Here is a 27,285-nt window from a genome sequence, read left to right on the forward strand (position 1 = left end):
AGTGGACGTCATTCGGTTGAAGTGATGATCATGACACGCTTTTGAGAGTAGAATGAAAAACTGTGAGGCATAGGCAAGCAAGTGATATTTTATTAATAGCTTGAATTAAAAGCGTACATAACTCCTAAAAGTTAGACGATGGGTGCCTGGGCTCGAACTCGGTACCCTCTACAGGAAGGCCGAAGTCCCAACGACTGAGCTATCACCTTTTTGGGACCACGCTCATGCTTTTTTACCATTTTGTTTTTGCTCCCAAAAATAAATGTTTATTTTATATGGTTCCAAAATATACTTGTACTTAAACTCCAAATAACCTTAGTAGATCCTCAAAAAAAGGAATGAATCCGGTCTCAATATTTAAATTTAAAAGAAATATCGAAATTATTTCAAGTGTGATCTCATTGCCTATAATAAACACAATAGCCTGATTATTTGTTAATCTGTTGAGAAAAATATTTTACGCGTCAAATTGAAAGCCTTTTTATTGTAAATAAGTGGGTTGAGAAACAACAAAACCAAAACTTTATCAATTTTCCGCGCCTACCGCCATCTGTAATCATCAAAACAAACATACAGCCGCGTTCAGATAAGAACCCGCCGAGTGAAGCGAGATTGATGACCCAGTTTCCTCGCCTATTAAAAATAGCGTTCTACAATAGCTCAAACACTATTTTTAGTGCGTATCAGTAGAAATCTGTGTCCACACAACCTTATCTCTTCCTACCTCGTTATAAATCTTAACTCATTATTACAATGAGCTGGAAAAAGTCAGTCATGTTATAGGACCGGACGGCGCAACGCACAAAAACGTAGCTATAAGTACGACGGCAAATCGATACGGTTTCGGAGACAGTGCACGTTGGTTTTTCGCGAGGATTACTGCCCGTTTAGTTGTCACTAGTTATTTTTTAGTGTAGTAAACAAGGGAACATGTTATAAGTTAAAGTTGTTATTAAACTGTTAAATAATGGAGGTGAAACGTTATATACGGAACGATTCCGCGAGCTGCGCTCACATGGTCGAGGAAAGCACCGCGAACAATAGAAAGATCTCTGATCCACATGAGAAGCTGAAAGCACTCCTGAACTCACCGGAAGAAGACACGGATGACACCCTGCCACCTTCAGACGCTCCTAAATTCGGGACAGTCATTCACAATAGAATTTTCGTCGGAGGATTCTCTCTGACAACTACGGATGAAGACTTGTGGAAGTTTTTCTCAGGGTTTGCAAATGTCACAGCTGCCAGAGTGATCTACGATAGAGCCGGCGTCTCCAAGTGCTATGGATTCGTCACTTTCGCCAGCCCCCGAGTCGCCAGACTGATAGTAAAGCAGGTCAGAAACTTTCATCATTTGCATTCTCATACCGAAAATCCTTTGTTCTCATTATTAACTTAAATCCGCCCATTATTCTATGCTCACATTTAATCGGCCACTAGTTTTTAACAGTTTTACAAGAACATGAGTATAATCTCTTTGTCTTTATTAATTTTAACAGTCGACACAGAAACACGAGGATTAAATTTGGTAATGTCTTTTTATTTATTGAGGTCATCATAGTTTGCAAATTGATTTAATATCAATAGCGTTTTGTCGATGGAAAGCTGGAACTGATGATGATAATAAACTGGTTTGGAAACTCATGCCAGTGGAGATGTAGCGAGTCGATCTGAGGATATTATGACCCATCATATTATCTTCATCGTGGGAACTATAATTTTTTTTCTGTATCTGTATTTTATTTGCTTTTTTAGTAAGATATGATGACCGGGGTCTGATGACGTAGTCAGATCGTGGTAAGGAAAACTTTACATTTGTTTACTGGCTCCGTAAGGAGTTACTGACTAACTTTACCATATTTAACAGCACAGCCATTTGCAAACCTAAAAATTGTTCGGTCTTATTTGAACTATCTTTGTAACTGGAATGGAACTTAGCAAGTACTACTAATTTGATGAAGATTATGGTCATCATATCTAAATTAAATCGGATTTTTGAATTTTTGAAGAATCTATTTTACAGGAATAGTTATATTAAGATACCGAAATCTTCTTTTGTTTTAAGAGTGATACTAGCAGTAGATGACCTGCCATGAAAATATATCCCGGAATCTAACGCAGTGCCAACTACAGGGCTCATTGTAGACCTAAACCATCAAAGGACCACTCAACCGTGCCCAACATATTTCATCAAAATCGGTCAAGCAAATTTTTAGTTTTTCAATTCGATTTATAGGTATTTACAAGAATACTAAGGAAATTATAACGCGGGCGGGTGATGTGACGCTGTGGGTCGGGATATTTGGGTAGAATAGCAGATTAAAGTTTGTATGGGAAATAAATATCTGTTGCTCCGTTGCTGCGTGATTTAAGGACTAAAAAACTGAAAATAAACAATTATTGTAATACCAGCTGATTCCCGCGGGAACTCTCTTATTTCCCGGGATAAAAAATATGTCCATATGTGCTATATACCATCTATTTCTGTAACAAATTTGACCCCAATCGGTTCAATTAAAATTTCACATAATACAACTTGGAAGTAAGATTTGTACATAAGTAGGAAGTAGGATATGTAAAGTCAGATTTACGTCAAGAAATTAGTGGCATTAAATTTGATTCATGACATTAATTTCATCAACAATTAAACATGCAGGCAAACATAAAATAAGTGAAAAATCTAAGTATCCTACTTTCTATTTCCAACTATAAGTCAAAGTCAAAGCCAAAATATTTTTATTCAATTAGGCATAAAGATGGCACTTTTGAATCTTACATTACATGAGAAATGTGTACACGGTAGTGAGACAATGGCGATGACCGTATTCGTAAACTTAAAACTAAAGCTACGAGGGTTTCAAACGCGGCCAGTTCTAAGAAGAAGCCCACAACAAACTTAGCCAGGGTTTTTTTTGTTGTAACCATCTCAGACTAATACTATAAATTCGAAAGTTTGTAAGGGTGAATGGATGTTTGTTAATCTTTCACGTATAAACCAATTAATCAATTAGACTGAATTTTGGAATGGAGATACATCATACCCTGGATTACAACATAAGCTGCTTTTTATCCCGGCAAATTGTACTGTTCCCGCAGGATTCATCAAATACAATAAAACTGCGTACAAAGCCGCAGGCAACAGCCGCCATTAAAATAATTAAACCAAATTAAAAAAAAAAGATATAAAAAAAGGCCCAGCAGGTACTTACTCTAAATATTTACATTAGTATAGATGATATGCCGTTTGGTTAAGGCTAGATGTGGTATCTACTTAAAACTAGAATGCTAGAATTACTTAATTACTAGCCGATGGTCTAATTAAGCGACAGCTTATAAGTCAATTTCATTGAAGTTAGAGAAGTTTTAACTTTAACGTTCTATACGCAATAGAAATACAAACATCACGGAACTCGCGTCATTGTCACCGAAAGCTTTTCAAGAGCTTTTGTAAACCATGTACATAGATATAGGTTCCACTTCTACAGACAGTCCCTAACGACTGCCCCGCAAGAGGTTTCCACGTGAAATTGTTGATATAAATAAATATACTACCACAACACACACATCGCCATCTAGCCCCAAAGTAAGCGTAGCTTGTGTTAGGGGTACTTTTATGAATAATATATACATAAATACTTAGAAAATACATATAAACACCCAGACACTGAAAAACACTTATTGCTCATCACACAAACATTTCCCAGTTGTGGGAATCGAACCCACGGCCTTGGACTCAGAAAGCAGGTTCGCTGCCCACTGCGCCAGTCGGCCGTCTATAATATTGCTTTGCATCAGACTCATTTTAATTTGAAAGTATTTAATGAGCACAGTATCGACTACAGATCCTAAATCCGAAGAGTATCCATCCACCCAGACACTGAAAGAACATTCATTTTCATGAAAGAAAACATTTTCCAGTTGTGGGAATCGAAACCATAGCCTTGGGTTCGGAAAGCGGGGTCGCTGCCCACTGCACACATCGGCCGTCTGTGATAAAACCAATGTATAAAACTAATTTAATACCCTAGTAAGATGAGTATTTTAGAAGTTATTTTCATTAATATTGGAATCCTTTGATAAATTCTAATATATTAGAGAATGGCATTGAACTTAAATGTTTACCCACCTACCTAGTTACTTACTCTTAACATGGGCTATCTAATCTTTATTTTCTTATCTATGATAACTTCGCTGATGGCGAGATTGTTGTGTTGAAACTATCAGTAATTCACATACTAGCCGATGCCTGAGACTTTGCCATCGATATTGAATGCTTCTTACGTTAGTTTTGCAACGTGGCATAATTCTTATTGCCTTACTAATATCATCATATGTAATATGGTAGAGTCACTACACACAGACAGACTTGACGTTTCAAAAGTGCTTATATTAGGCCTACTTGAAATAAATGAATTTTGAATTTATGTGTGTTTGGTTTTCCTTCATTTATGCCCTAACCAAGCAACCGATCCGCTTGATTTTTGACATTGATATACCAAACGTATTATTTTGGTATTTTCTGCTGGGGTTTAGAACGCCCTTCCGAGTTCTGTATTTCCTAATTCTGACAATTTGGGTATCTTTTAAAATAAAGAATTAAATAAATAATGAATAAATATACTATGACAATACACACATCGCCACCTAGCCCCAAAGTAAGCGTAGCTTGTGTTATGGGTACTAAGATGACTGATGAATATTTTTATGAATTATATACATAAATACTTAGAAAATACATATAAACACCCAGACACTGAAAAACACTTATTGCTCATCACACGAATATTTTCCAGTTGTGGGAATCGAACCCACGGCCTTGGACTCAGAAAGCAGGGCCGCTGCCCACTGCGCCAGTCGGCCGTCTATAATATTGCTTTGCATCAGACTCATTTTAATTTGAAAGTATTTAATGACCACAGTATCGACTACCGATCCTAAATCCGAAGAGTATCGTCATCATCGACCCATTATTAAATTAAAAAATTCAAAAGGCTTTTTTTAGGTCTTTGTCTACCACGCTGAACAAGTGCGGATTGGTAGACATGCGCTCTTGAGACCATTATGGTGAACTCTCAGGCATGCAGGTTTCATCACAATATTTTCCTTCACCGTTAAAACAATGATATTTAATTGGTCTACTTGAGAAACCAAGTCAATATGGACTTTATGAATGCATTATATTTTTCCAACACCGAGATAGTGTTTAAATAGAAAAATAAGTGACCCTTTCCAGTACTTCCGTGAAAAGACGGCACTCCCAAGTATTTTCGCGTTTAAATAAAATACGTTCAAAATAACTCGAGTGGCTCTCGAGGCGAATGCTCCACGTCCCAGAAAACGTCTTTTTCACGACATTTCAGAGTTTTTGAATTTCCCTTCAATGCTCGTAAGTCGTAACTAGCGTCATTCAGCTTTTTTTTTAAGAAAAGAAACTGAAATTTGCTTTTATCTATACTTCTATGCTGATATTAAAAAGCTGAAGAGTTTGCTGTCACGGTCCGCTTGGGTACAGCGGCACAAGACCTATGCCCAGCAGGGAACGTCCATTGGTTGACATGATGATGATGGTGAGTTTGTTTGGTTGAACGCGCTGATCTCAGGAACTGCTGTTTTGAATTGGAAAAATCTTTTTTGTGTTGGATAGGCCATATACCGAGAAAGGCTATGTTTACTAATATTATAAATGTCAAAGTGTGTTTGTTGCTATATTTCTTTGTCTGTGTGTCCATTAGTGGACTTTTATAGGCTATTGATGTTGATATTCGTAATACTTCTTTACAGTCTGGAGACTGTAAATGAAAGGTGTTTAAACCTGAAAAGCAAAAAAAAAACCTAAAAGTATACTCTGATATAAAACCGGTGCACTGCGATATCTGTCGCTTTTCATCTGTGAAAATGTATTTCACGTGAAATTCAACTTTTTGTCCTATATACGGCAAAGCTACCCAAACGGTATCTCACAGAGCAAAAAATTTTATAAAAATGTTTGGTACGCTCAATTTAAATGGATTCCGCGAATTTATTTTCGTATTGTCTCTTTTTAGAGTTCCCTAGGTTCTTTTCTTTCTTTTTCGGATGGGCACTTGCCGATAACCACATGAGGGGTTCACCGGGGGAGTGGGGAGAGCGCGAGAGCTTGCCTTGAGAAGAGCCCCAGGGCTCGACGACATCGGGGGGGGGGAAGGTGGGAGACGTCGACCCGAAGGTGCCTCCTGCGAGGACTCGGACCTCGGCTCCCTAGGTTTTTACACGCTTTATATTTATATCACATGTATGTTTGTAACCGACTCCTTCGAGCGCGATTTTGACCCACTTGATGAAATACGTCCGTTTAACGTATTTCATCCAAACTTTGCACACCTGGCAACAACCGATGCCAATGCAATAAATTGATTAAAATATCCGATTGTCCTGATTAGATTCGACAGAATTCACCAGTCTCCTTCGCATGAGAGTATGAGAGATAGAGCGAGTGCGCGAACTGCACGCATATTATTTTTATTTGGACTTTCTATAAAAGCGCGTTTTTTTTAGTTTTTTTAAACTATTATTTTTTATTGAATACAAATAAGCCCTTGACTCTCTTGTCAATGTCAATGACATCAGGTGGTCATACTAATCTGACAGAGGTTTTTACATACACCCCTTGTGGTTTCCAGTGGCATCAAATATTTGAGTACAAAATTCATTTGTTTCTCATGAAGTGTTTTCTGGGGCTGGTACCTACAATTCGCAACAGGAAAACCCAATAGCTTAAAATTTTAGACCCGACCGAAAATAGAACCCAAGACCTCGGGATCCGTAGCTAAACATGCTAACCAATGAGGCATTCACACTATGATTGACTACCGACATGTAATGACACTTTAAATGATAAAATTTCAATTAATTATTTATGGTAAATGTAACTGGCCCTACAGAAATTGCACGTTAACAATTATATTTTATGCCCGAGCGCATAAAAACTGTTTTATTCCGCTTACAACTAGCATAAACAAGAGCTTTAAGGGTTAACAATGAGTGCAGAAAGCCGTTTTAAACTCGATTGATTACAGATTGTTTGTTTATCACTTCTATAACAAATTATTTTTACTTCTTGAATTATAGTTTTCGTATTCAATGTAGTCATGTTTCCTGGTTTATTTACTTATTATATATCATGTTGCCCGGGATCTTACTCCGCGTTTATTACAGTCTTTTTAAATCACAAAAACACCTAATAACCACTTAAAAATCTTTATTTTCTAATCTGATTTTTGTTTACATTATGTACAAGGTTATAAAAAGCTATTTTAGTGCTCCAAATTTTTCTTTAATGTTATGTGTAAGCACACATAACATTAAAGAAAAATTTGGAGCACGAGAAGTGATATAGATATATGTTTTTTGGAAGAGAGCATTAAATACCTAAGTACTTTTACTTGAAGAGCAGTTGACCGATTTGCTGAAATTGGTCTTGGCTGAAAGTCAAACCGGATTTTATTGATTCGGCATTATTTCCCTGTGAGTGGAAGTCATGCTATATTTAGACCTATCCCGGTTTTTACCCGGGACTCGTATCCATCTATTACTTTCCCTTATTATTTTATACCTATAAAATATTTATGTTTTTAATTAGGATAGTGATTCGCCCCGGACTTAGCCTACGCTTTGCAAGGAAATAAACATATATATATATTTTTTTTTAAATCTATTAATTAGTAGTCATATTAAATAAAGCAGCGGTGATAGCCTAGAAGGGCCGAGTTCGAATCTCGGCTAGTACCCATATCATTTCTAAGTTATGTCTGTGACGAAAAACATGGTGAAGAAACCTGCAAGCCTGCGATTCCTTATCACTGGGCTAGCGTGGTGGGCTACGGTCTCAACTTTTCTCATAGTATAAAAACTGTCGTGGGTCGGTAACGAGTTGATCTGATAATGATTTAATAAATAGCTTAAAGTATATTAAACAAATAGGTTAAACGGCTACGAATTAATTGTTCTAACTAGATAGCTAATAAGATACAGCCTTGTACGGTGATAACAAAAATAATACCGGGCTAAGTTATTTGCCTTCTTTTATGCCAGGAATCGTTTGATAACTCTGTAGCTCTATTTCCATTAATTTAGGTTAGAAAACTACTGTTATGGTGTTCCGGTAGGATGCCACGTTGAAACCGACGCACGATGATAGGGTTCCGGTGAAAGGATTGATATGGCTAATGTATGCCCACTGCCACAGTAGACTGCATCATCACTTACTGCCAAGCGAGATTGCTGACAAGCACTAACTTTTAGTGAATAAAGAAAATAGTAGTAGTTTTTTTTTAGAACGGTATCATAGTTAGAATAAAAAACAATGGCAAGTGTAAAGCAGTAAACTCTTATAGCCTTTAAAAACCTCAACATAAGTGTTACTTTATTATTACAAAATAACCGCATTTAAATCGTCCTGAGATTTTAAGGAAAAATGCGATAGACAAACGCACAGACAAACAAAAGCCTTACCATCTCCCTTTCATCGTTGGTAAAAATAAACGAGCCAAAGACACTCAAGGACCCATAACTTAGCTAAAACTTAACAAAGACTGGCAAAGTTCCCCGCAAAGTTTGATGCTTCAACACATTCGGGATCACTGGCAGAACTTAAATACGAATGTTAAGGGACTTGGATAGAAGCAGGCGTTACTTTGCGGAATTCCATGATATATTATGAAAATTAAGCTTAATTTGCTATACTCCGCGAAAATCAGGAGTTATTTATTCTTTAATCCTTATTCTCCAACATAACAGATCTTTATTATGATTAAGGGTAGGCCTTTTATAACTCTTACAATGCCTATCCTTGAGTGTTTTATAACTCGTACTCGAGATTTTCTTCATTTTATATCATCTGCATACAGGTGCGTTTCTTACTGGGGTTACATACACCAGGAAAATAGCATAAAACGGCAAAAATTCTCCTCCTATACGAGTTATATATCAATTTTAGGGTAGGCAGTGCTTTTGCGTTTGTATGAAGTGCACGCCACTGACCGCATACTCTCTATGCACACCGCTGGCTGTAACTATAGCGTATACTGAATAAAGATTTGATTGATTGATTAAATAAAACGTTGACGTGACGTTTTATTGTGACGTAAAAAGGTAAACGTAAAAATAAAAACGTACTCAAATATTCAAAAGGTTTATAATTTTGATAGCTCCAATAAACGGAGAGCGAAGGTAAATCCCCCTACAATACATACAAAGGGAATAATTAACGTGTCGGCGGCGGATTCATGCAAAGAAATCATACGCATGCCGTGACACAAAGGTTACGCGATTACGGCGTTTTCATTTGCTGACTTTTCCATCTGGAAAATTGTTAACATTCCACTTTCCAATTAGCGTTGTGTACCTTGAAAGGAATCCTTTGCTGATAAATCCTTACTAATATTATAAATAATAAATGTTTGTTTGTTTGTCCTTCCTTTACGCCCTAATTAAGCAACGTGATTTTTGACATAGAGTTAGTTGAGAGGATGGAGGGTAACATAGGTTACTTTTTATCCCGGAAAAACTAATTTTTCGCACGGGATTTGTAAAAAAACCATTACAACGCGGACAAACCTCAATAATAATAATATTATTAAGTAGGACTTGTTTATGGCATGCAAAGTGTTGTTCTGTTTATGGTTTACCAGTTACCATATAATAATAAACGCACGTTTCGCTCCGAAAACGGAGCATCCTCTGGAGATGTTGACTTTACAATAAATAAGTTAACTTAACAATTAATAAGTCAACATTTCCTGAGGATGCTCCGCTTTCAGAGCGAAACGTGCGTAGAGGGTACATTGCCGAAGATCTGCTTGGTGTGGAGTATAAGGATTGAAGAAATTATACATTACACCATACAGATTCTCCTGCTTTTCGTTTTATATACCAAATCAAACTTAATTTTCAAAATAACATGGATTTCTGCAAAGTGGCGTTACTTTGCTTCTATCCGATTTGAAAAACTCTTTCAGCGTTTGATTTCTCATCTATCGAGGCTGCATAAAAGTTTTCATAAAATCATGTATGAAAATTGTTTCCCTTTAAAAGTTCTTAAAAAAGTCTGCGACATATGTTTATCTTTTAAGGTTGACTTATACGCGGATGAAGTCGCGAGGGAGCGCTAGTCGCTTAATATTACTGCCAAATAAGTTACAGATGGCCCACTGCCATCTTATTTACCACTAGTAAAGATAACAGTCGAGGGCTAAAATGCTGTTAAATAAAAACAAAAACCCGTAACTTCCGGCACTCTAAGTTGATATCATCTCACTGACAAGCTCTTTGAATCGAATTTATAGAGACGGGTAAAAGATGTGAAAGAATGCATTCACCTGTGAAATTATACGAGTTGAAAAGACGGATAGACGGGCAGGGTTCTTTTATATGTTTCTAGAGGTATCTACTTGGGTGCTTACCCAATAAATATCTTCATAAAGATCGGGTTCAGGATTAAAAAAACCCTTTCAATTATATTATACTAGCGACCCACCGCGGCTTCGCATGGATACGATGTTAGATTACTATCTAACATCGTATCCATGCGAAGCCGCGGTGGGTTAATAATCACTGCTAACTGTCCCAGATTAGTATCTGGGACAGTTAGCAGTGATTATTAATACAATTCCGTAGTACGTTAACTTTATCCACTTATCTTGTAAGGTATAGCCAGAGTTTGCAATGAAAGCGCACAAAAATATGTTTTCATTACAAATCTTTGAATTTCTATAATAAACAATTAACTACATATAAAACTTCTTCTTGAATCCCTCTTATCAATTTTCTATTAAAAAGTTATTACAAATAGTCTCGGAAACTACTCGACAATTTGTCGAGGTCATAAGCTACAATTTTGTATGTAAATATTAAGATCTTTAAGAAAATTGCAATAATGAATATTGTAACCACAAATAGCAAAATGTTGCCTTTAAAATTCATTATTTGGAGTTTGCTGAGAAAACTTTAATGTATGTGTAATAAATTTCATGTAAAACTGATGAATTTGATTGGAGATTCAGACAAGTCTTCTCAGAGGACGACAGCAAAACCTTCACAATACTTATATATAAAGTGCTGCCAGCTTTATGAGGACTTCAGTGCTAGGACTAAAAAAAGTGTGTGCGTGTAGACCTTACGTGCGATTGAAGCAAAACTTTTAGTATTATTTATTGAAGAAATAGTAAAATGTTCCTGGTACACCGCACTTTCATTTAATATTCACTATTTCATTTTAGGTATATTCTATTTAAAATTCATTAATATAACTTTCACATTTCATAAATATTTTTATTTGTTGAATAGAATAATTGAGAGTAGAAAATTTAAACTTCAGCACATGACAATATAACTTTGTCATCGAATATTGTAGAATGTCGCAATCGTCAGAAAATTTATTAATAATTTATCTATTACAAAAGTAATAAATATAATTGATTATGATATTTGTCACTAGCTGGCGTCTAAGGCAAGAATAGTGGAATATTATATGACATATACTTACGACCAATCCAAATTATTATATTTAAATAGCGGAAACTACACAGACGTGTGACGTAATCGTTACTTCCGTTAGAAAAATATCTGAGTTACTCCCTAGCCTAAAGAAGTTATACTTCAATAAAAAATGTTAAAAATTATGCATGCGAATGCATTTCGAATCTTCCTTTACCGATTATCGTCAACAACGAAATTAGCGTTCGCCCGTACTTATCTATGTTTTATAAGGTATATTAAAGTAGGTATGGTTCTATTTTGTTACTATTAGATATATTCGGACTGCCATAGTATTCAAACTACTAAACTGTTAGTATGTACACTCCTACAATATGCCTACAAAGTGATACACATTGTAGCGATACGAAAAATTTAATTTAAAAGCATTTTTTTCATTACGAAATTCCTTTGTCTCCACGCGCGTTAAACGAGTATGTAATGTTACAAACGGGAAGGAATTCTATATGGCTGGCACTTTTTGCTTTCGAGTTTCTAACTCTTGTTAACCATTTAGCGATTCTTTTAGTAGGGCTTTTATATGTACCCTATCTGGTATACCTTAGGTGTATTGATTACAATGATCATCGCCTTAATGTTTTTTGAGGTAATAATTGATGGACCAAGAGATGGCACACCTGATGGTTAGTGTAACACGATCGGCTTTCATCAACCTGGGTCACATCTACGCCCCACTAAGTAGGACTGTAAGAACTGTAGCCAGGGGTAAAATTTCAAAGAATCCTTACTTTGTACAGCTCTAGGGTGCTCAAGGAATATTCTCTCAAAATTTAAAATTTGAGAGAATATTGGCTGTCTGATAGTCCGTTCGGGAGAAGTCTTATATGTCATGGCAGCCGTAATAATATTTGCTTAGTTGATAATAATAATAGTAATTACACTTAGATGTGAGAACCAAGGTGCTGGAACCATCATCATCATCAAAGCTCTACAGCCCTGGGTCGCCCTTGGCTTGGTCAAGCATATTTCTCCATTTGAGGCGGTCACAAGCTTCTTCTTTCCAGCTCCGAACTCCCAGAACCCTCATATCCTTCTCAACCTCGGCTTCTACGCCCCTCCAAAGTGCCCTCCATCAACCTCTTTGGGGCTCTCGTGCCTGCCATGCGTTGCACATGCCCTGCCCATTGCGTTCTTAACAGTTTAATAGTCGTGACGACATTTGGTTCTTTAAAAAGTTCCTATAGCATCCTGCATAGCACCAAACACTCGTCGCAAGACCTTTCGTTCGAGCAGACTTTTTTCGTGATTCTTGCTGGAACCCCGCACCGGTAAACGCAGCTTTGGTCTGCCCCAACGAGGTGGAGTAACGCGATGATACGAGTCGCTGGGAGCCATATCACAGCATCACTGATTTTGGAACTCCCTACAAAAATTTTACCTCCACTTCTGGGCATAGGAGGGTGGTTAACAACGGTGGACGTCAATCTGTTGAAGCGATAATGATAAATTTGAACATTAACGTAACCGCTGTTAGAAACACTGCAAACATACATATTTGACGTTTCAAAAGTGTTAAAAAAGTAAGCCTAACTGTTAATGAATGGAATTTTTTTTGAATATCATATTATGATATTCAAATAATTCTAAATAATAACCAAACGTTTATTTAGGTAGGTGCTATAAAATGAATGCGATATTCTGACCAAACCGCACCTGTGATCTCTAAAGGTTACAGCTATAAATGTTATAATTGACCTTTGAAATATAGCACAGCGCGCGAAAACCGCACCAGAATTGTCGTTTTTCAGTTTCCGATTTAAAATGGCGGAGGCGTTACGGCGCACGAGGGCTCTCTACTGCAACGGGATATACCATTTCACCAGTTCCGCATTTCATTTTTTTTTATGTTAATATACTAGCAGTTACCCGCATTCTTCGTCCGCTTTATTACGGTTTTTTTATCAAATCCCGTGGGAACCATTTATTTTCCTGGGATAAAAAGTGGCCTATGTTACTCATCGTTCTTTATGACTTTATGACCCACTATAGTTCACGGGTCTCCTCCCACTATGAGAAGGGGTTATAGTTTTAGTCCACCAAGGGCCCAGCAAGGATTGGTTGACTTCACACACATTTGGGAAAATTATGGAGAACTCATACCTGATGTAGGTTTTCTCACGATATTTTCCTTCACCGTTGAAGCAAGTGATATTTAAATTGCTTAAAACGCACATAACTTAAAAAAGTTCGAGGTGTGAGCCGGGATTCGAACTCGGCCCTCGGAAAGTTAAGTCGAGCTCCCACCCAATGCGCTAGAGCTTTAAACAAGATAATTTTGAAAAAATATGATTAAATAAAATAAAAACTGTGCGAGTCGGACTTGCGCTCGCTCGCAGGGTTCTGTATCATTGTCTATGAAACTGCTAAAAAATCTTGTCTGTTAAATGGTAGCACCCTTCAATAATTATTTTATTTGGTTTTTTTAGTATTTTTGAAGTGATAACTTCTAATGGGAGGGTAGACCGCTTCGTTACGTAACGCGTTACGGTGCCAGTCTGTCCGGCTTCCCTTTCTCTCTCGCATATGGCGACAGTAGGCTCCTCCTCTCTCACTCTAACTCACAGCGCCAGCCGGATGCCGAACAGACGTTTCTAGGAAATATTAAATAGTTTAAGTTATTCTGGTGGGCGAGACGCACACGGTTTTTTTCTTTGTTATGGTGGCTACAGAAATACATCATCTGTTAAAATTATAAGTGTAACTATAACTGTGAGAGATACAGCCTAGTGATGCGAACGGTCGTACTGACAAACACACGGACAGACAGCGTAGATTAGTAACGGAGTCCTGTTTTGCGTACAAAACCCTAAAAATTATATTAACTTGGTAGTCTTCTTGATAGTCACTAATGTGGTCTTTAGAATCTTTCTTTTTTTTTTTTTTTCACTACCAAGTTAACCCTTGAATGCAATCTCACCTTGCGATTATGCATTCCAAAAAGGTACCGGGCTTACTTTTAGGATTCATTGTCTACCCATTTTAATAAATACCTACTTTCCATACGCCAGATTAATTTACAAGATTACATTCTCGTTCGGTATCCTGCACGCTCCAAACCGCAAGTATTTGCATTGCGACGTAATTTAATTATAATTATTCCGTATTTCAGGAATCTCAACCAAACATTTGATGTGCGTGATTAAGGTCTTGCCTATGTCAATATATTAGTCGAGTTTAAAAGTATTTAAACAATGCCTTATATTAAGCCATTTTCTTAATACTTAATTATTTAAGGTAAAAATGATATTTATTCTTACTAATTATATAAACCTGCCTTTATGCCCTAAATAAGCAGCTAAGTATCATAGGCTACTTATCATCTAAGAAAACTTATTAATATTATTATATTAAATAATATCTATAAATAAATATAAATATACTTCGACAATAACCACTTCACAATTTGACAGCCGATTGGCGCAGTTTGCAGCGACCCTGTTTTCTGAACCCAAGGCCGTGAGTTCGATTCCCACTACTGGAAAATGTTTGTGTGATGAGCATGAATGTTTTTCAGTATCTGGGTGTTTATTTGTCGGCCTTTGACTCAGAAAGCAGCGTCGCTGCTCACGGCGCCAATCAGCCGTCTATAAATTGTTTATACAAATATGTATATCATACATATATTAATATATTGTAAATGTGTGTTATATAAACATATATATAAAGCACAATAGGAAAAACACAAGCAAAACAGTAATAGTAATTAGTGCTAGGGTGCAAAGGCTATTAATATATTTTTTATTACTTTCTTAAGTTTTAACCCACACATTCACTCGTTTTTCTCGCACGTCTGAAAGTTGGCTGGTAGAAAATGCTTCAACATTAAGCCCGCCTTTGTAAGACGTTTTTTATTGGTTCTGCAATAAAGTGAATAAATAAATAAAATATTATATACCCCTAATCGGTAATTATATGCGGTATCACACTGGAACTTCTAGTTTTGATAGGGTGGTAATAATGGTTGACGCGTTCAGCAACACAAAAACAGTTTAAATCTGCAAGAGTAAAAATATTATGAACACAGAACAGTTCACTGTCTAAGAACGCTTGTGTAAACAATCCTGGGTTTTGCTATTACTTCTTAGGCTATTTAACTAGCCGCTCTTTCAACTAACTCTATGCCTAAAATCAATTTTATTGGTTGCTTAATAGGGGCGATAACGAAAAACAAACACAATAATATTAATAGAAATTGTTTAAAAATACATTATATAAATTCATAAACTAGTTCTAGTCAGTTGAAAAAAATCGCATACAGCGTGCGGCAAATAGATGAATGCTTGATTGAAGCGTCCTGCATACATTGTTAACGCTCAAACATGCTCGACCGAAGCTCAATGTACGTGCTCAATTCAAACCAATTTACCTTCTCGGAAACCTTTTATAAAACTGAATAGTTATAAAGTCAAAAGTCAAAGTCAAAAATATCTTTATTCAAGTAGGCCCACAGGTGGCACTTTTGATGCGTACATAAAAATTACACGGTAGTGAGATGATGGCGATAACCACATTCGTAAACTTAAAACTAAAGCTACGAGGGTTCCAAACGCGTCCCGGTCTAAGAAGAAGCCCACAACAAACTTAGCCGGGTGTTTTTTTTTTTTTTTTTTGTTATCGCCATCTCACAATGTCATTTTAAATTATTAGAAGAGCAACCTGGTTAGAGCAATAATTTACACCCAAGCTTTTTTATCGTTTACGTAGTCCTTTATACTATAATAGGACTTTTCTATAAGCTTACGTTTAATACAAACTTTGAACTTTTTAAGAGACATCTCCAAGATGTCAATTGGTAGTTTATTGTAGAATTGTATGCAATTTCCTTTAAACGAATTATGAATTTTATGTAACCTAGTATACTGCACTGTAAGTTTATTCTTACTTCTAATGTTTAAATTATTGCAGTCACATTTTTTCTTAAATTTAGAAATGTTTTTATGGACGTACATTAAATTTTCAAATATGTACTGACTATACACTGTCATTATTTTAAAAATCTTTAAATTTATCTCTCAATGACTCTCTCGGACCCATTTTGTAGATAGAACGAACAGCCCTCTTCTGCAGCACGAAAATAGTGCTAATATCAGCAGCATTACCCCAAAGTAAAATTCCATATGACATAATGCTGTGAAAGTAACTAAAATATACCAGTCTAGCAGTTTCTACGTCGGTCATATGGCGTATCTTCTTTACCGCATAGGCAGCAGAACTAAGCCTGCTCGATAAATTATTTACATGAGGGCCCCATTGAAGTTTAGAATCTAACGTTATTCCTAGAAAAACTGTCGTATCCTCCAGTTTCAGTTCCTCATTATTAAGTAGTACAGTGGTTTTCACGTGTTTAACATTAGGTAAAGTGAATTTTATACACTTGGTTTTTTTTCCGTTAAGAACCAAATTGTTAGCTTCAAACCACTGTACCACTTTAGCGAGAGAGTTGTTTACGTCGTCAAAAGCTAGTTCACGTCGATTTATTTTAAAAGTCAGTGATGTATCATCGGCAAACAGAACTACCCCGTGTTTATCCTTGGCAAGGTAAGGAAGGTCATTAATGTAAATAAGGAACAGAAATGGTCCTAATATAGACCCCTGTGGGACACCTATTTTCATAACTGATCCATTAGACCGTTTTCCATTCACGTCGACTTTCTGAATTCTATCGCGTAGATAGTTACTCATTAAGTCTAGAGCTACACCCTGAATTCCATAGTGGTGTAGTTTCCTAACTAACGTTTCGTGTTGAACACAATCAAACGCCTTAGATAAGTCACAGAACACACCAAGTGCATCACGTGACTCCTCCCAGGCTTCAAATATGTTTTGTATTAGCTCAACACCTGCGTCGATTGTTGAGCGACCCCGTGTGAAACCAAATTGCTTAATATGAAGTAAATTATACTTATGAAAATGGTAAAGTAATTGATTTAAAATGAGTTTTTCAAAGATTTTACTGAAAGTGGGTAGTACGGATACTGGTCTAAAGTTAGTGGGGTCAGAAGTACTACCCGATTTAAACAATGGAACTATTTTACTAAGTTTCATTAAGTCAGGAAACACACCACAATCTATACAATTATTAAATATTAAGGCTAAATCGGGTGCAACAATATCAATTAATGATTTGACAACGTGTACGGAAATGCCCCACAGATCATTTGTTTTTTTATTAATTAATAATTTAAAGGCTTTAATAACGTCAGAGCCACTAACATGCATGAATTTAAAAGAATGGTTACACTCAGGCACATTTTCCTTTAATAGAGAGAGAGCCATATCTGGTGAAGAGTTTAATGATTCTGTTGTGGAGACGGGAATGTTGGTAAAGAAGGTTTCAAAAGCAGTAGCCACCTCGAAATCTGTTGTTAAGGCTTTATTATCTACATTAAGTTTAAAGTTAATATTTCGTGGTGTTACTCTTCCCGTCTCCTCATTAATTATGTTCCAAGTAGTTTTGATTGCATTGCTGCTATTTTTAATTTTATTTTTGATGTATCGCGTCTTTTCTAAGTGGCAAGCGCGTTTAAAATTCTTGGAAAACAATTTAACATAATCCCCAAACTTATCACCAGTGTTAAATTGACGTTCAGCATACAATTCGTACAGCTTTTGCCTATTTTTATGAAGTTCAACTGTCGCCCACTCACTAAAATTTAATGTATCAGTAATCACAACCGACTTACTAGTAAATATAGAATGAAACAGTCTATTAAAGGTATTGAAAAAGGAGCTGTACATTGCATTTGGAGTCGCCCCTGAGGGTAGGAATGGGAGGTCATTTACTATATAATCATCATCATCATCTTAATCATCAGCCGGCCCACTACAGGGCACGGGTCTCCCACGATGAGAAGGGTTAAGGCCATAGTCAACCACGCTGGTAAAGTGTGGATCGGTGGACACCACACTCCACGAAAATTATGGAGAACTTTAAGGCATGCAGTTTTCCTTGACATAACTTATGGTATCTGAACTCGGCTCCCCGAAAGTGAAGCCAAAGCCAAAACCATTAGGCTATCATCGCTTCAACAGGAAGCCTATTTGAATTTTTTTTTCTATTTAATTCATTCTGATTTTAAATTTGAATTTGAATTTTTTTACTAGCTTCCCGCTTCCTATGATTTCGGCCGCCTAATCTTATCCTACTTTATATTATAAATGTGAAAGTTGCGATGTTTGTTACTCAATCACGCAAAAACGGCTGAACGGATTTGAATGAAATTGAGCATGCACGTAGCCTTTGATATGGAAAAGAACATAGGCTAGCTATCTCGACTCCTTAAATAGTTCCCTTGACAATTGATTACGATTAATACGAGCTAAGACGCGGGCAGACAGCTTCGAAATTTGGTATGCATGTCGCCTATGCTATTACTTATTGTCATTTTAATCAATTTAAATAATTTCTGTAATTTTCAATTTTTATAATTAAATTCATAATTTTATTAAACTCTTTTGTATCGTAACTCCAGCCCTGACATTTTTTGGTTACTATCTTTTCACCTTCAAACGTATTGAATGGTCCTATTTTAATAATGAAATTTTTAACTTCGAAGTTTGAACGAAATCTCTATTATACTTATGCCCAAAAGCCTCCAAGCCAGTTCTATTTAAGACAGCATTGCAGGTCAAATAGACCCGGCATTCGAAAAAGGTCGAAGGTCAAAGGTTACTCTTAATCAAAGACTTGGCGCTCGCTGGCGGATATTTCTTAGAGGATTAATTTGCATTGTTATTGAGTAACATAAAGAGTTTTTTTCCAGCTTAATTTACTTACGACATAAATACTAGTAAATGAGGGCACAGAGGGAATCTTTCTGCGGAAAACTGGGGTACATTTTACTAACGAATGCAAAGAGGGAAAGTGTAAAAAATCGCCAAGTAAACGTTAAGAGCGTGGCATCACCGGATTCGATTTCAGAACGTTGCTAAATAAAACGCGACCTTTAATTTCCGCTTCGTTTACTTTCCATTTTCACTCTGTTTGAAGTAAGTCTTGGGAAATTAACATATCTGAAATCATCAGTAACGTGACAGATGATTTTAGTTACTTTTATTTTATCCCTAGATTTGAATAAATAACAAAGAAAAACTCTTGTCCTAATGGTATCTTTTTCATGTCTCGAAAACTTTATTTAATGTACAAGATAACCATTTATTCAGAAAAATGGTCAAGAATAATATTTTTAAACGCTTTTAAACGCTTTGAAGAACTTTATTTTAGTAACATTATATGATATCTCTACTAGCTGTTATCCTTGACTTTATCCACGTTTAGGTAAAAAATGCCAAAGAAAACGTTCAGGATACGAAATCTCGCCAATATCAGCTGTGAAGCTGTGCATAAGTTACAAAGGATATTTTTTACTCCCCCAAAAAACGGAAACCTATTGATTTTCCGGAACAAAAAGTATCCGTTGTCCATCTCTAAGGTGCAAGCTATATTTCGAGGAGTTTCTGCAATAATCAGCTATTCATATCAATCAGGTCGTTCAGCTAGTGTCATAGTCATCATAGCAACTACCGGCGTACTACACGGGTCTCCTTCCACAATGAGAAGGGGTTAAGGCAGTTAGTAGTCCACCACGCTCAGTACGGATTGGTGGACTTTACCTTTAAGAACATTATGGAGAACTCTCTGGCATGCAGATTTCGTCACGATGACTTCCTTCACCGTTGAAGCAAGTGATATTTTAATTGCTTAAAACGCACATAACTTAGAGAAGTTAAAGGTGGGAAGCTAGACTGTCCTGAAAATTAGGTGAAATCCTACCCATCACTGCTCCTGTCAGTTAGTATGTAACATGTAAATTACAAAACTTCAATTATACTACACTTTAAACTTGTTGAAAATTCGAGGCAAACCTTTAATTACATCTTTTTAGATTGGATCATCGAGGCATCACAAATAGCTAACCTTCGTCTGTATCTCCCTGGTTATAATTTTCAAATCGATACTAACAACCTACACCTAAGTATTCACGCCAAAGTCGCTTTTCACTCCGAGCATTCTAATATTTTCTCGGAAATATTATAGTCTGAAGTTATCTTCTAAGTCGTCTCCTGTGACACTTAAGGAATATGGTAAACTTTGTCGAGATCTTAATAGAATATCTTAACTTTTAACTACATACTAAGTTTCTTGTTGCCGCAATGTTCCTAGTTGATATCTGGATATTATCCAGTTTTGATAGTTGTGTTGTCTTGTAGAGTAGTGGATCAAATGGATTGATAATCATGATGATGATGATTATCAAGTTTCGTTAGAGGTAAGACTTCGACTTCACCTTCGGGAGGGGGGGGCTGAATTCGAATCCCAGCACGAACCTCCCACTTTTCCAAGTTATGTGCGTTTTAATTTGCATATCACTTGCCTCAAAGGTGAAGGAAAACATCGTGAGGAAACCTGCGTGCCTGTGAGTTCTCCATTATGTTTGAAAGGGTGTGTGGAGTCCACCAATCCGCACTAGGCCAGCGTGGTGGACTACGGCCTTAACCCCTACTCTTAGTGGGAGGAGACCCGTGCTCTGCAGTGGGCCGGTAATAGGTTGATAACAGTCCACTGCTGGACTAAAGGCCTTTCCCATCGGGAGGGTTGCCCTTATTTACCACGCTGGGCAGACGTGTTGGTGATCGCATGAGATGGTGGTAGTAGAACTTACCACTAGTCATGATATCAGCAAAGTGCTAACCTATGTATGTGCTTAAAAAAACAGCAATTGAAAACTTCATCAGCAATGTAGAAAAGCTTTACACAAAGTGTTCGAGAAATTTCCCATTTCCACAATCCCCAATCCTTCCCCTTTGTAGCGAACGGAAATCGTTATCCGAGACCCTTTAAACTTTTATCAAGCACCTAAAAAGTGTATTATGTATAGTTCACTTTGCTCTCTGTCCGTCCGAATGTAATAGCCTAGTGGGTAAGCCTTCGGTTTTCCTTTCCTGGAAACCGAGTTCGAGCCCCGGCACGTACCACTGACTTTTCAGAGTTCAATCATTAACTGTACTGTTTTAGCAGCAGTGGCATCCACAGGGGTTTTGTCCTGGGTATGCTAAGGAAGATGTCATAAAATAGAAAAATCCTTCGCATTTATGAATTATATAATTTTTTTTGGGTAGGCAGAGCTTTTGTACATATATGAAGTGCACGCCACTGATTAGCAGTGACTTTGTCTTTTTGGGTGCAGGATACTCATCTAGGAAAATTGTGTTTGACTAAACCTCAAGTGAGAAGTCATGAATTAGAGGAGGTCGTATTGTTCTCCAAGAAGCATTTGAGTGAAGTAAATTACTTTTTCACACACAAAAAAACTATCAACAATGCCTTTAATATTTTACCAAACAATAAAATAGTAATAAAGCTCACAATCGCTTCGACCTGAAAGCGTTCGTGTATTCAATACAGTAACATTAAGTGGTTTTTCTACCACGGAAAATTTACCTTAACGTACCGATTGTACTCATGTAGGCTTAAATAAATTGTTTCGATTAAATTTCTTTGTGTTCATACCATCAGGACTATTTCTTGGGCTCTTTGTTAAGCTCTCGGGATTTAGTATAGTGTCGGTAATGGGTTAAACACTTCACAGCAAAACTTCGCAGGTCATGATAGAAATATGTCCTACAAAGTGACATCCTGTGTTCATAAACCGGAGGCGTAGTGATAATGCCTAATGTTAAAGATTTTAAACTAAGATTGTAGTGGTTAATCAACATTTCTTAAACATAGTTCAACGGCCACATACCATGATAGTAGTTTTAGATTTATCGATATTTCGACTCAGTTGCATGGATCGTGGTCAAGACGGCACTGCGTAGGTACGAGATGTCAAGTTGGATGTCACGGGCAGAATCTGACTACCCGCTTTCGTGTTCTTTTTGTAATGCATAAATTTTAATTACTTGTAATGCATACAACTTAGAAATAGTGAGAGGCTGGGATTCGAACTCGGCCTCTTGAAAGTGAAGTCTAGCTACACGACGAAGGAAAACATCGTGAGAAAGCCTCCATGCCTCCAAAAGTTCTACATAATGTTCTCAAAAGTGTGGGGAGTCCACCAATCCGCACTGGGCCAGCGTGGTGGACTGCGGCCTGAACCCCTTCTCATTGTGGGCGGAGATCCGTGCTCTGTAGAGGGCCAGTAATGGCTTTATTGTGATTAGGGTTAACGCCTACGCGTCAAATTGATGGATACAGGACGGCATGTTTCTGGACGTACTCCTTGCATGTCCTGTGAAGTGTTGCGATTGCGATTGCTCCACCTGATGGCGATGCTATCAAGTGGTGCACTCGGCTCGGTCCGTCAATAAATACTATAAAAAAAAAACTATTAGAACCAGCTGTACAAAATGGCGAACAAGTGTAAGAATAGTAAAGATTAGTGAAACAATGGCCGCCCTCAAAGGCGCGAAAAGAATCGCGCCGCACAAAGGAGGCCGAGTGCCACTTTCTCGGCTTTCGGGCTTTGTTGTGTGGAGTGGAGTGGAGTGGAGTGGAGCGAAGTGGCACGGTACAACTGAACACATGTACGCGCTTGTGTGCACACGTCTTAAGTTGCGTGCATGATATAAAAGACTAGTTACAAAGGGGGATTTTGGACACCCCCCGTGAAAAAATCACTTATTAGTTACAGGTACTTTTATGGGGGATGCCCTAGTATAGAGAATTCTGGATTTAGAAAATGGTGTTTCGGCATACTTAAAAACAAAAAAATGTGTGAGCCAGATGTGAAACATCGTAATGAATTGTATAAGTTATATGCATAAAAGAACAGATTACGACAGGGATCAGATATTGCATAATGAAAAGATCACAAATATGTTCCGCAATAAAAAAAGACAACCGAAATGATAATCTCTCATTTTTGTAAGTCTGTTAATAATGACTGTTTATAACATAATTGATATTTATTTTTATTATTAAATACGAAATATGAAATACGAAAATTCAAAAAAAATTCTAAATCGCGACAAATCAACTAAGTATGCGTATGCGTTGTGAATGCGATGCGTCCCCACGCCAACAATCATGTTTACCCTAACATATAGACGTTTCACATCAAAGAATGTCTACACGGTTTAGCAGTTAAATCGATCTTGCCAAGATATTGCATATAGTATACAGGATGCATTGTATCCCGGGTAAAGCAATAACTAAAAACGCAAATAACTACTGTACATACACTATACCTTGTGATAACTTTGTTATATTTCACGTATACATAGCGAAATTCTTGGAAGCGGTTTTAACCACGTGGTGAGAGCTTCGGCTTCGTGCACATAGGGACCGAGTTCGAAACCCAGCACGCGTCTCTAACTTTTCTAAGTTATGTGCGTTTTAATTACTAAAATATCGCTGGCTTGAACGGTGAAGGAAAACATCGTGAGGAAACCTGCATGCCTGAGAGTTCCGTAATGTTCTCAAAGGCGTGTGCAGTCCGGCAATCCACACTGGGCCGCCGTGGTTATGGTGGTATATGATGCTGTTACCGAAATTTGATGATATTTTTCTCTCCTTTCAGAGTGGCGGAGTGATGTTTTCGCCTCTGGGCCGTCTGCGAGTTGCACAAGCAGTAAGAAAGCAGGTGAGAAAAGTGTATTACATGGTAAGATAGTCTCTGTAAATGGCGGTGTGCTGGTCTCACGTTACCAAACTAGATATCCACAAGAATCCGTGTCATCTACTATACGGACAACGGAAGAGCGCGTGAAGTAGTAGAAGTCCGACATGAGCGTAATAAACAACGTGTAAATGAATACCGAAATAATACTTCACATGCTTTAGTGAAATATTAGGTACTGTCTCTGAGACTTATCTGTAAAACCGAAAACCTAATCGAGTTTGAGGAAACCACTGGCATAGTTTTTACTGACGGAAATCACATACAGCCTTGCAATCACATATAAAATTAAAATCATGTGTCTCCTGTCCTACCCACTGGACATTTGTGCTGGGAGGTGCACGGGTCATAACGATGATGTTCTTTACAGATCAGCCAAATACCTGTGCTGGCCTCGGAGGCAGCGCCCCTTCAGGCCCCGCTATGCTACCAGCTGATCTGCCCGCCCCTCGCGCCCCAACTCACGTGCGCACCCTGCGAGATACCACCGCCACCTTACGCTGTCTACCCTCTACCGTTTGACAGTGAGTATAGCCATACATAAATAAATTACTTACTTATTTATTTACTTACACACCCTTTGTAACATCAGGACGGACCTACCCTCACAGGTTTTTTCGTACAGGTTCGGGCATTCATTTAATTTTTATATCCATTATTTTTAGCCTGAATGAATGATTATTATTATAGTTCTATGATTTATTGATTTTGATTTTTATTTTATTGAATTCTTAACAATGCTTGAAAAAAAAGAAAACACTGTTAAAAATTTATTATAAGATAATACATCCACCCTCCGCTTGCGGGGCTTTTGAATGCCCAAGCAACCGACGGTCATGGCTCGAGAGCGAGGAGCCTCCTTACGATACGTGCCGTTTCAAGGACACTGCCTTCTGTATCCGACCCTTGATCCAACAACCAAGTGAATGCTTCTTAAGATGTTGGTCGAGGCTTTTCGCGTGAAGACCATTGACTGAAACGACGATCGGAAAATACCGGTCGATTTAACACTCCACATGGCGGTAATCTCGTGAGCAAGGTCCAAGTATTTTGATACTTGATACTTTTTATTTTCAGCTTTCACCAGATTATCATCATGTGGAATAGTAATGTCAACAATCATTGCACGGCGCACTGATCGATCGACTAGGACTATATCAGGTCTATTAGCTGTAATATACCTGTCAGTGATAATCGTTCGATCCCAGTAGAGCAATGCACTGCTATTTTTAAGAACTGACGCCGGGTCGTACCTATAGTAAGGCATCTCAAAGTTGGTGGTGGTCATTGTTTTGTAAAAGATGGTGTTAGAACTTATGTTTTGCTGGTCAAAGAGAAAAACGTTAAAAATGATTTAGAAATAAACATGAAAGTGTGAATAAAACTCTATGTACTGTGTCAGAAAACCTAGGCACATTTCTAACAGCTGACACATTGTTTCATGAGCATAATAAATGTAAACGAAAGTAAATGGAACATAGTAACAATTGCAATACGCAATGACAATGTTCCAAACTCGAGGACGATGCGACCTAGTTGCAAACGAGGAAATAGTACGAGGTAACGCAACTTTGAAACCCGTCAATGGTATAATACAATTGCATGAAACGTGCAAAATGACACAATAATAACACAAAAGTTAGGGAAAAATAGGTACTCGTATAAGTTTTGTAGTAACCGTTTTCACAAACAAAGGTGAAGGCATACCTTGTATACATTTAAGGTTTTATAAAAAAAAAGTGTGTGCGTGTTACCTTTACGACTGAAGTAAAACTTTTATGATTAACTACACAGACGTCTGACGTAAGCGTTACTTCCGTCAGAAAAAATATCTGAGTGACTGTGTGAATGAAGTTTTACTTCAAAAACCGAAGTAATATATTTTTCATCCGTCAGTTTACTAGTCCCCGTAACTTTACGATCCGGCGAGTAGATTTTGTAACTTAAGCGGCGCCGAAGACGACTATAATGACTTAAATCACTACGCATCCGATTAAGACGATTACTAGTGTTAACGACGGGCAAGGGAATGCCTAAATAAATGAAGCCTAATCAAAAAAGATTCGAAACCTTTCACAAATCGATTTTAACTAGCCAACTCATATAACCTAACTATGGTTCTTTCCCCATGTATTTGTATTATCATAATTTTCACTTTTCGTATGGTTTTTCTTAAAAAACACCGAATTTATATTTTCTTCGTCTATCAAGTGTCAGTTTACAAGTCCCTAAGCTGTACGATCCGCCGAATCGCTGTCGTAACTCTCGACGGTGCCTAACATCGTTAGACATCACCAGCACGCACTTCTAACTTTCCGGTGTTATGTGGAATAAAGGAACATATCGTAAGGATGCATGAGAGTTCCCCATATTGTTCTCAAAGTCGTGTTACCATCCGCACTTGGCCAGCGTAACGGCGTAAAACCTTCGCATTCAGAGAGGGAGACCCGTGTTCTGCAGTTGACCGTAATGGGTAGATGATGATGAATCATTTTTAATCTTCTTCCAGCAACACCAACAATATACGCACCCCCGACCCAGTATGCGCTGCTGCCCGCTCCGTACAGCACGGCGTGTTGCGAGCCATCTTGCTGTGCCCCGCTGGACAAGCAGCCGCGGATCCCAGCGCCGCCCTTGCACCCAGCTTTCATTTATTAGCATCCAATCACTCAGTGGTAAAGCTGGTTTACATTTGTCTAGTTATGTTACACTTCGAACTTGAGGCTTGCTTACACTGATCTGTGGTATTAATACTGGGCAAGTTGATGTGAATTACAGCGTCAACACCAATTTACTTTAAGCCCGATTTACATTGTTTTAGTTATATACTGAAACAATGTACGTAGCTGTCATGGTAATTTAAATTGCACTATTTGTAAATGCACAGCAAAGGCCCCTTTATATTATAGAGACTGTTCACAGTGTTATGTCTCGCTTATTATTTTCTTTCATTTAAAGTAGACCTTATTAACAAATAAGCGTTGACATGTCTCAAGTTTCGAGTTAATAACTGACTGACTGATAAATCCGAATCACTGCAACTTCGACTAAAAAGTTCGATTTCAGTTAATTTAAGGTATTTACTTTCTAATTTTAATTGTTATTCTAATAAGTATCTATTAATTTAAGACTT

General features: G+C 37.4%; 1 protein-coding gene across 1 annotated transcript; it reads left to right on the top strand.

Annotated features, from left to right (window-relative positions):
• Positions 1–625: 625 nt before the first annotated feature.
• LOC120634515 (protein boule-like) lies at positions 626–27,285 on the top strand. The gene is made up of 4 exons (XM_039905189.1): positions 626–1,336; positions 24,054–24,116; positions 24,523–24,676; positions 26,662–27,285. Exons 1-4 carry the CDS (start codon positions 968–970, stop codon positions 26,808–26,810), a joined length of 735 nt encoding a protein of 244 aa, XP_039761123.1. The 5' UTR covers positions 626–967; the 3' UTR covers positions 26,811–27,285.

The sequence above is a fragment of the Pararge aegeria genome, chromosome 24 (genome assembly GCF_905163445.1).
Source record: "Pararge aegeria chromosome 24, ilParAegt1.1, whole genome shotgun sequence".
Lineage (NCBI taxonomy): Eukaryota > Metazoa > Arthropoda > Insecta > Lepidoptera > Nymphalidae > Pararge > Pararge aegeria.

Bases quoted from the DNA above. Each gene is read 5' to 3' on its own strand.
- LOC120634515 (XM_039905189.1), top strand. From the start codon at position 968: ATGGAGGTGAAACGTTATATACGGAACGATTCCGCGAGCTGCGCTCAC. The intron at 24,117-24,522 runs GTGAGAAAAGTG...TGTTCTTTACAG, and splicing joins CACAAGCAGTAAGAAAGCAG to ATCAGCCAAATACCTGTGCT. The intron at 24,677-26,661 runs GTGAGTATAGCC...ATCTTCTTCCAG, and splicing joins CTACCCTCTACCGTTTGACA to CAACACCAACAATATACGCA.